Source organism: Cajanus cajan, chromosome 2, assembly GCF_000230855.2.
Source record: "Cajanus cajan strain Asha chromosome 2, NIPB_CcT2T_4, whole genome shotgun sequence".
Taxonomy (NCBI): Eukaryota; Viridiplantae; Streptophyta; class Magnoliopsida; order Fabales; family Fabaceae; genus Cajanus; species Cajanus cajan.
This window is the reverse complement of record NC_138518.1, coordinates 78944368-78955312: the sequence shown is the minus strand read 5'-3', so window position 1 is coordinate 78955312 and position 10945 is coordinate 78944368. Positions and strand designations below refer to the sequence as shown.

The 10945-nt window shown below is 33.2% G+C and overlaps 2 protein-coding genes across 2 annotated transcripts; both read right to left on the bottom strand.

Moving 5' to 3' along the window:
• Positions 1 to 1795: 1795 nt before the first annotated feature.
• On the bottom strand, positions 1796 to 6262 carry LOC109799585 (Transducin/WD40 repeat-like superfamily protein). Its single transcript, XM_020360169.3, has 8 exons — positions 6023 to 6262; positions 5717 to 5819; positions 4223 to 4330; positions 3990 to 4099; positions 3692 to 3799; positions 3570 to 3615; positions 3143 to 3274; positions 1796 to 2412 (listed from the first exon to the last, which is right to left on the bottom strand). The coding sequence occupies exons 1-8, from the start codon at positions 6229 to 6231 to the stop codon at positions 2329 to 2331; spliced, it is 900 nt and encodes a 299-aa protein (XP_020215758.1). The 5' UTR covers positions 6232 to 6262; the 3' UTR covers positions 1796 to 2328.
• Positions 6263 to 7804: 1542 nt separating this feature from the next.
• LOC109799540 (citrate-binding protein) lies at positions 7805 to 9132 on the bottom strand. The gene is made up of 2 exons (XM_020360114.3): positions 8763 to 9132; positions 7805 to 8275 (listed from the first exon to the last, which is right to left on the bottom strand). The coding sequence occupies exons 1-2, from the start codon at positions 9036 to 9038 to the stop codon at positions 7886 to 7888; spliced, it is 666 nt and encodes a 221-aa protein (XP_020215703.1). The 5' UTR covers positions 9039 to 9132; the 3' UTR covers positions 7805 to 7885.
• Positions 9133 to 10945: the final 1813 nt, after the last annotated feature.

The window sequence follows — 10945 nt, the reverse complement described above, 5'->3', positions numbered from 1 at the left end:
AATTTAATGTGGGTCCGAGAAGAACAAGAGGTAACAGCTGGCAATGTGTTCGCTTGTGTTGGGTGGAAAGTGAACTGTGAACCACACGATGGCCTAAACACAAACCAAATCTAAAAGAGAATACACATAACTGGGCCACACTGTCGGCCCAAGATATTTGACATGTTGAATCAATGGCTCCAGCCTAGCCACCAACTTTGCATCAATGCCCTTCCTATAACTGCACTGCAAAATTATGATTTAAGAGTTAAGACACAAAACTAGGGTTTCTTCCTCTTCATTATTATTTTGATATAATAGAAATTGATCCATTATAGAATGGACCAGTCGTTTCAGATATGTAGCTCATTCGTTTGTTACCTATCAAAAGTGTCGGTGCCTCGGTGCTACCTTCTCACTCCTCTCTGTCCTTTTCTGTATTTTATAAAATATCTTTTCTTTCGACTTGCTTTAAATAAAAATACAAAGGTTCTACACCACAACAAGTAAAGGCCGTTCATTATTATAATTGGACAACACCACATACAAGTCTTTCTCTCTACCTGGTTCATTCAAATGTAAAATTTGACAGACCACCTACTTTTAGACTATATTAATACTCAATTCAATAAACATAAGATAGATTGGTATAACATGTCTATCGAACAATATTTTATCCAAGTTGACCAACAACAATATAACATGCATCGAAATCAAGATCCTAATGCCTTTCGGCATTTCACATATGGCCATTGATAATTTTCATGATTACATGTGTTTCTCAATTTACAGCTCATTTTTAAAACTTCTTAACTTCTCAATTAACATTAATAATAATACAGGATATATTTATTAGTTATTATTCTAATTTGTATATAAAAAAATATTTTACATTTGTTACTGAAATATCAAATAGCTATCAAACTGGCATATCTCTGCGAGATACGGAAATTATACGCATAACATATTCTATGGCCAGTGCCATCAAAACTGTACGGTGTCTGCAGCATCAGAATATAACCAACCAGCCTTATTAGTTAAAGTTGCCAACATATACCAGATCCACAAATTGTGACTAACTCAAATTTTCTTAACTAATTGCGTTCATTAGAAAGATAAAGTTTACCAAGATAAATTGATGTTTAAACCGTATTGGTTTGACATGTTCATTCTGAAATGTTTTTATATTGAATATAAAAATTGGTAAAGATTTATATACAAAATGCAATCATGACGACGATAATGACAATAACTGCCACTAATATAATAATTATTATTCTTATAATTGCAAAGCCACATGTACAAGAGAATCCTTCTTGCCGGGAAAGTGTGACAGCGAGACTAAAAAACTGATCAAAAAAAGAATAATATAACTGGTTTGGCTGGACGAAGTTTGGCTCATGTTCAGGCATATGAAAGAGCAACTCAGGTTCTCAGCTTCCAAACCAACACAATTCACACGTGCTGCCTCATCGCCGACGAGTCGGTTCATTTATTCATAAATTATTAACACCACCAAGAAAAAGTATTCATCAAAATTCTCGTGCATAGCTCTATTCACTACTGTACTGTATAGTGAAGTGATTCTAGAAGTTTAAACTTCTATCGTGACTATGACTAAAATGTGGGTAATATTTTATATTGTTAAAAATGTTAGTATTACAAAAAATAAGAAAAGTTTATAGACTTGACGATGTAAATTGACAAGCAGAAAAGACAAGTTCAACTTGTTCTAATTCATTCGTCTATTATCATTTGTTCACACTGATTTAACATTTAACTAATAAAACCTTTATACTATAATGAAAAATGCTAATTAAGTGTAAAAGGTATTAATTAAATCAAGGATTAATGAAATAAGCAATCCAAAACGTCCTACATCTATAATCCGAACAAGAGAGTCTTTTTCCCTACTTCAAACGATTGATTACCCCACAAATTAAAATAACTGGCTGCAAGCCTGCAAGTCTTCGCTGTCCGCTTTCACCGTTTGAGGATCATTGGAAAACCAAATCTACTAGTAAAACCAGGATGAGATGAACCGCGAAATTCGTATATGGCGGATAAAATACAACATATTTCATTAAATGGACACAAGTGAATTATACAGTACCCTAACCCTTTTTGGAGAAAAATGTCAAAAACTGTGATTTGACCGTATGTCAGAGATGCGCAGCAACCAACAAGAGTCACCTTGCTTTTACTATCTTCCGAATCAAAAGCCCATATAGATCAACATCGTGTCTGGGAACTCCAATTGCAATTGGACATGTAATCATTATTACACTAATTGGTATTGGTATGGGCCGCATGGACACACCATATAAGCTTCGTGCTTGTATTTTGTTCTTATGTTCTCCATACTCGAACGGTGCCATCCACAGAAGAAGTTACCATGCAGTTTTCCTTTGGGTGATAACTAACACTTGTTACCTGACAGAGAATATGCATTATGTCATTTTCACATCCTTCAAGTTATTAAATAAAAGAAACCTATGCACAAAATGAAGCATTTCACCATATAGGTTAAGGTAATGATGGCATTATCATTATACTTGAAACTGACAATAATAAAATGCAGCACGAGGAACATTAGTTAAATCAATAACGAAGTTCCTGTAAATATAATCATTAATCAAGCAGCAGACCAAAATATCATCAAGAAGTTCTGAGAGACAGAAACTTTGTTTTAGAGCGAAGTTGCCATATTGGGCCCATTTGTTTATTTTTAAAAAAAGTATTTTTTAATAAATTAATCAGTTTTCTATTATTTTATATGTTTGTCTAAATTATTTTTTTAAAGAATCAACTCCTATTGTTTCTTAATAAATTACTTTTTTTAAAATCACTTTTTTTTAAAAAAAAATTTTAACGACCGGGCTTGTGATAACAATATTGAATATTCACACTGAGCTTTCAACACAAAGTCAAAAATAAAGCGAAAATCATAATTATTAAACATTTTTCTGAAAAAGCGTATCAACTATCAAGCCATCAGTGTCCTTTGTTGAGGTACAAGGAGGACTTGAAAATTTGAAGCAACCACAATCATGATTCATGTCAAATATTACTGGAGAAATGGTCTATAATGTCTTTTTAGTATCATCCTAGCAAGCCTTTCATCCAGAATACCAGAAAGAATAAATTAGTGAAAAGAAATTACCACCGAGGTATGAGCCCTGAATCTTGACACAACAGATGCATCTACAAGATCCCAAAAATAAATGAAGCCATCCTCAGAGCCACCAGTCACATGAGCATCCGTATTGGTTAGGCAGCAATCCAATTTGTAAGACTGAGGGTAGTTTAATATAAATAATAAAAAATTCAGAAAAAAGAATAGTAAAAAGTTTGTAACATGGAAAGTTACTTAAAAAACACAAAAAATATGCTTTAAGAATGAATAATAGCGGGAACCAATAAATAATAGTCCAGAAATGCTGATATATAAATGCAATGAATCTCAACTTGTATTCCCAATTTTTTGGGAGCATGCATTTTGTATCTTCCTGTATCATTAAACAATGCTATATGCAGAACGTTAGAAAATACAGAGAACTAAAATCAGATCAAGGCATCTGCAGACTAACCTTATTAGTGTGTCCTTTATATTCTTGTAACAGTTCACCTGTGGATCTGTCACAAGAAAGGACTATGAAGCTTGCAGGGATATAGACCCATAGTAACTTTAATCAAAATGTTACAAACATACCTATCCAAGAGGCGCAAAGAAGAGTCTAAGCAACCGGCTAGAATGCAGTTACCATCATTTGACATCGATACACAGTTGACAGGTTGCCCTAAGTTATCAGATATTTCTCTGGTAAATAGAAAAGAGAACATCAGTAGAAGTTCATACTGCAAATAAATTTTATAGTAACAAAAGTATCACTTTTGTTTTGAATTATCACCAAACACGCATTAACCAATAAGATAAGTTGTTTTAACCATAAATTCATGAATTACAAAAAACAAACAAATAATGTTATCAAAGCTATGATGCAAGAAACCTGCCAATACGAATGTCAAATGTTCTGACAGTTCCATCAACACTTCCTCCAATAATTTCAGTTTTCGTTAAAGAAACAGACATCACACTATCTGCAAATGTGTCAACAATCTGCAAGCCAATTGCAACTCTTGATTAATTACCTGGTTGAAAAAAAAATTTAAAGTACAATTGCGTGTAATAAAAAACTGATAGAGGAAAAAATAAGTAAAGGAATGAGCCAACGAAATCCACCTGAATTGGCTCAGTGCTGTGGGATCTGCAGTCCCAAGCACGCAATGATTGATCATAGCCAGCTGATACTACAACAGATGAATACTCATTGAATTTGACACCATTTACCTGAAGAAAAAATTATCAGAAACTATAAATCTACAGCCAATTTAGATTTGAGCTTGGGTCAAAACATAGCATAATGACAAGCATTGAGAACCCCAAATGACTATAACTCTCAAAAATCATAAGTTTCTTTTTTCTTTCATTTTCCACTGTATATGAATTAAAAATGGATGGTGTTTTTTGAGAAAATAAAAAATATTTACTGTGGTAATTTTGTTGGAGGTGCAAATTAACATGGGTCTGAATCAGGTGCATATAATAACGCCCTGGATAATTGAGTAGAAGAAAATAAGAAGCAATGCAATGCAACAATCACTATCCCCATCGGAAATTAGTAAACCTACTATTATCTTTAAACTGTCTTGTGGCTAATTGCTAACGATCACAAAATGTAACCTGGAGTTTGTATTATTGACAAATCATTATACATATTTATTTTCCTGTCAAATTTTAAACAACATAGTTTTAGCACACAAATTGGAAGAAACTGAATTTATCTAAACCAGCATTCCACAGGTACGTTATTAGATCATTCCATTCCTCTTAGATGGAAAATTAAACAAGATTCACTCCTAAGAAAAGGCAACTAATTATGAAAGCAAAAACAGCTTCTCCAATAAAACAATAGATGTTTATAATAAATTGGGTCGGCAGGTTCATCAGCAGCAGGGGCTAAAGCTGGCACTGAAGCAGCACCACAGTAACATGTATATAGAGAACATCCTGGTAAGTGAGCCCAATAAGGAAGTGAGCATTTTAGGCCAACTAATAGCACAGAAACGGTAGGGGCCAATATCAGCTTCACCATTGATGAAGAAATGCATAATCTCATTGGAACATAATTAGTTGAAGGTTCACATTAACATGTTGCTTCTCTTCTCCATATGCAGCACATATAGGAGAAAAAATAAAATAAGTTTCTTGCATAAACTAAAACTAGCTTATAGGAGAAAATTATTTCATTTTTTTTTTCTCCTATAAATGTTGTTTATGAAATTTATTCCAAGAAAAATTATAATCATACATTCACTTTCTCTTCCGTCCCACTTCCACCTCAATTTTCTCTCTCTATCTCTCTTCATTTTTTTATCACATCACTCATCATATCTATCACCTTCTCTATCTATGTTTCTTCTTTCATTTCTATCACTCTCTTCTATCCACCCCCACCCGCCCCATTATCCAAACAAGGCCTTAGAGTTATATGTTGTAAAAGGCGAAAATAGCATTCAAGCTAGAGAAAAGGATAAAAGACTACAACAATTAAATATAAATAGCTTTATTAACAGCATCACTCCTAGCTCAAAGCGAAGATGACTGAAATTACAATAAAAACAAAAAATGAAGAAGCGAAAATGTGGCTATAGAAGGAGAGGAAAGATAGCTCACCTCACCATCATGGCCACGAAATTTCCTAATTACACGTCCAGTTGCAACATCCCAATAAAACACCTGTCGATCTCCACCACAGGAACATAACTTGGAATTGTCCCTGTAATAGCAACACGCAAATAATGCATTATGAACCAGTGTTGACCATGGACCCAATGCAGTTACATTCCACGACAGTTCAAAGTGGAAATCACAAAACCCTACAAACTGAAGCGTGTTTGCAATTTGCATTCTGAATACGCATAAATTTCATGATTCAGTGAGAAACGAAATGGCATTGAAGTAATATGATAGAGAGAGTACGGTGTGACGTGGACATCGCGGACTTCGCGAGCGTGAGATTTGTAGGTCTTGATATGGATGCCACGGTGGGGATTCCAGAGGCGTATGGTACGGTCTTTGCCGCAACTCAGACAATAATTGCCGTCGGCGTTGAACCTCGCGGCCAACACGGCACCCTCGTGACCCTTCAGCACGTTTACCTCTTTCCTCGGAAGATCTTCCACGCTCATCTCTTCTTCTTCTTCTTCACTCACCCTCCTACGTTACTCTAGTCTTACTACTACACTGCACCTCGGCCCAATCCGCAAGCCCGTTTTCGCATGAAAAGTCGTTTCCTGGCCCATTTTTCAAACGGATTGGGCCTAATATCCAAAATCAGTAGTAGAGTGAGTTCTACTTCTCGCCAATTTAATGGTACGGGATTATTATTATTAATTAGTTAATTAATTAAAGGAAAAAAGCTAATAAAGAACATTAAAAAAACCTGAAAGAGAATATGTAAGATCGTGCAAAAATGAAGGCATAATACAATTGTGCGCTTTCCATATTCCCTTGCGCTGGCTGTTAAAATTTTATAAACATCCGTTATTTTGTTTAATTAACCGTCCCACTGGGTTGATTTAAGAAACCAAACGGGATCCAATAAAAAGCATGATTACTATAAGTAGTTTGACAACAATTACAATTTGATTAGTGACAAAAACATCATCAACTTCATTTCATGGCTCTCAAACATGGATTATTGATGTTGGCCTTGGCCCTGGCCCTGGCCCTGGCTTGCTTTGTTGCATGTGGAGCAGCAACAAGGGACAGCCACGTGGGGTGCTGGAGCAACCTCAATGAGCTAAAATCATGTTCCAGTGAGATCATGCGTTTCTTCATCAATGGTCATGCTCATATTACACCCAACTGTTGCTGTGCCATTACAGACATAACCCATAATTGCTGGCCCAAAATGCTCACCTTCTTGGGCCTTACTTACCAAGAATATTTCTATGTACGTGGCTACTGTGATCCTTATGCTCCAACTCCTGCTTTAGCCCCTGCGCCTGATGGACCTGTTAGCCCAATCTATTAAATAAGTATTCAATGTCTTATTGGAGAAGCCGTTTTTTCTTTCATAAATAGTTTCCTTCTCTTTGGAGTGAATCATGGTTAAATTTCCCATCTAAGAGGAATTCAAAGATCTTGTCATGTGTTTGTGGAATTCTGGTTTCTCAATAATACACTCCAGGTTAAGGATAAAAGTAAGTTTACTAACTTCTAATGGCTATAGAGATTGTTGCATTGCTGCTAACTCGCACAATAATTATGCCTTTTTTTTTACTGCCCAAATTTCGTTGTGTGAATAGTGAAAACTCTAGAAATTATACAAAGGCCGTTTAGGAATGACAAAATTTGGTATACTGTTTTTTTTTAAAACCACATGTATCAATTGGCATAGCACCATATACCATAACGAATTATGTTGTTTGATTTTAATTTTTTGTATAACTAATGTTTATTATGTGATTTTTGTGTGTATGATTTTTCTCTTTTGTCACTATATTATTGTTGTCAACTTTGTTGATAACTTCAGCCGGAAAACCTGACCAAAGACCAATCACGTTGAGACGTGTATAGTTTTTTAAGACATGCGACTTGGTGTGTTCATAAAATCCAAAAAGCAAGTCTGAAGTGTGCAATTTCCATCTTTCCTTCAGCTATGAATTGATTTAGCTTAGAGTCATTTTTTCTCTTAGTCGAGTGCGTAAAATTAATAAAATCAATAGAATCTATTTACATATATTTGTCACGCAAGCATTACTAAAATCAGTAATATTTTTTTAACTTCTTCAACCGAATATTGAAAGATACAGATACAATCTTATCCAAAGCTCAAAATCATGAAGACTTCCTTAGAACTCTGATCCCTTTCCACCTTGACTCCATATAGCACGAAGGATTATCTTGTGCATAGACACCAAATTTGAAATAATGGAATCTCCCTCCTTGTCCCGGGGCATCATAAACATGAACCCCATCAACATAAATCTTCACATTGGAGGCCTCCACGTCATGGATCACATTCAACTTGAACCATTGGTCCCGTATGTTTGGAACCACCACAGAATGTCTATAATACGTAAGGGAATCGTCATAAACATCAAGCATAAGAGTGGTCGAACGTTTAGGATGTGCCCCAAAGACCTGCATAACGCACACCCCAGAAGTACCATCAGGCACAAAACCTTGCCCTTCAAATTGCCATACCCCGCTTGAATAATCCAAGCCCTGCAAGACATAATATTAATAGCTACATAATGTTTCGAATACGATGGAGTAAAATATAGTAGAAAGCTCAGCAATGGGTCATAAACAACCACATAAGTTAATTTTACATCATGTTTTAACTCAAAACATTTAGACATCAACTTTAAGAGATCCATTGTCTCACTGTTCAATACTCATTTGAGCAAGTCATATATATAGTCAAACTATCGGTTTTGATGTCAATAATTAGGATTACGAGGGGGTAAAACACGTAATAAAACTCACTGATGAGTGATAAGCAAACTAAATAAGTGAACTAAAAGATTATATCTTATCTCAAAACTTTGAAATATCATGTCAGATTTATGTGTCTTGGTCACATATGTTACTCTAGCATATTCATTTCTATTTAATGTAAGAGTTTCGATTCACACTTGTATACCAACACATAAGTTGTATAATGTGTGTATATATATATTAATTTAAGAAAAGACGCTGTTATGCTTACCTCAATGCGGATTTCTGAACGAGGATTGGTTTTGGTATGTGGGGACATAGGTTTGTCTGTGGCGTATACCCACAGCTTGTGTACTCCGTTTTTGAAACTATAGCGTTGTCTTTCCGGTAAATTGTAAGGCTTGTGATGTTTAAAGTTGGAGGCGTTCAGAGGGAGAGCAGTGAAACCGAATGTTAAGTCTAGTGGCATGCTCCTTGAGGAGGTGTGCATCACTGATGCAAAATAAACAACAATGTTCAAAAGAACAATTTGATACAAAGCGCCCATGTTTTTCTTTTGTGCTCAAGATGAAGAAGTTGGAGTTTAATTGGGTGATTTTAATGGAGTGGATGCTGATTCATTGTAGAGAGTGGAATATATGGTACTAGGTTTCGCCTGCAGAATAATTATAAGATGAAGAATATTCTAAGCATTTTTAACAAATTTAACTTTTTACACCAACCATATTCCATTGTCATCATTCATTTGTAGTGTTTGTATAAAACCGGGTAGCATGTTTGAAGTACGGTTTTTGCGTGCTTAAGAATCTCTAACTTTGCTAGACTCTGCAAATTGAAATTTATTCGCGAATAACGTAAAAAACCATGATTGGGTTTGAGCATGATTTTCGGTCACAAATCAAGATTTGACATGAGAAAAAAGTTATGATTTTAGAAAGTTGATTTTCTGTTGGGACCAACCATGGTTCCCAAAATATAATACAAACTTTAAATGATAGTGAAAAAGTGTATTTTAGAGAATTAAAAAAACCTTTTTCTCTCCAAACTACTTATAAAAGTCGTGTTGAAAGTAATTTTTTAATAATGTAAAAGAATTATATTAACTATGTATTAAAATCAATCTCTGATTAATTACTATACTCTGATCAAACATGACATGGGATTAATTTATTTCTTATAAATTGTTATTGAGTAGGATGTGAAGCAAAATGGGACGGAAGCAATATGTTTGCCGGCTAGTCTATTATTTTAACTTTAGTATATTACCATCATAATTTCGATTAACTTTTGACAATTGTCACGTCACTATTCGTCTGTTTCATCTAATAAGGTTCTTGCATGCGAAACAAAAAGTCTTATTTCTCTTAATCGATCGATTTTCATATTATCCATTATTTTCTGGTTTGGTTAAGTTTTTCGCATGTAAGCAATCAGTTCAACTCTCTTAATCCATCTTCTAATCATGACAATTTATTAAGTGATTTTATAATTCTATCATTGAATTTTAATTATTCTCATAATTCTATCATTACATTTCATCAGTGGCGGAACTTTGATAAAAAATTTGGAAATGCTAAATTAATTTTTTTATATATAAATTAAATGTTTTATTAATTAAAAATAACAAAATTTTTCATTTTTTTCTACTTAAAATAAACATTCGTGATAATAAAATGTAAAAAAATATTATCATCATTTTATAAAATAATCATACAAATATAATATTATATATATAAATTATTTTTTTTAAGAAAAATTTGGAAGAGCCTCTCCTGTCACCAAGAAAGTCTGTCCTGCATTTGATTATTTAATTATTATCATAATCAATATGATAAACAATCGTGATTTTATATCATATATTTAATTCTTATAATTAAACAAATATTATAAACATTCATGAGGCCATTTTTTTTTTTTTTTTTATGATAACTAAAGTATAAATAGATATGTAAATATTATTCGGTCACATTGTGTCAATATATGAAATTGATTTGCTACTTGCTGAAATGTATCTTAGCAAATTATAATTGAAATTGATTGTGTCTCTCAAAAATATGATTAGGCCTTTCAAAAATTTATTTAAGTTTTCTCTCCTTGATTGAATTTGTTAAAATGATTGGCATTCGTGTTTAATTTTTTGAAAATGGCTTGGTGTATTTGTTGATCATCTCTTTATCATTAAATATTTTTTATTTATTTAAGTACACTTGTTTGTTTGTTTTCTATTATTATTATTATCATTATTATTATTATTATTATTATTATTATTATTATTATTATATATGTTCACAATATATGTATATATTTTCTCTAACTATTCATTTATTTTGTTTATTCTAATATATTACAAGATATGTTACCACCTCTTTATTATGGTTATTCCTTTTAGAAATTAATATAATATTAATAGATAATAAATGTGTAATGATTGTTATTACCTAATCTTGATTGAAA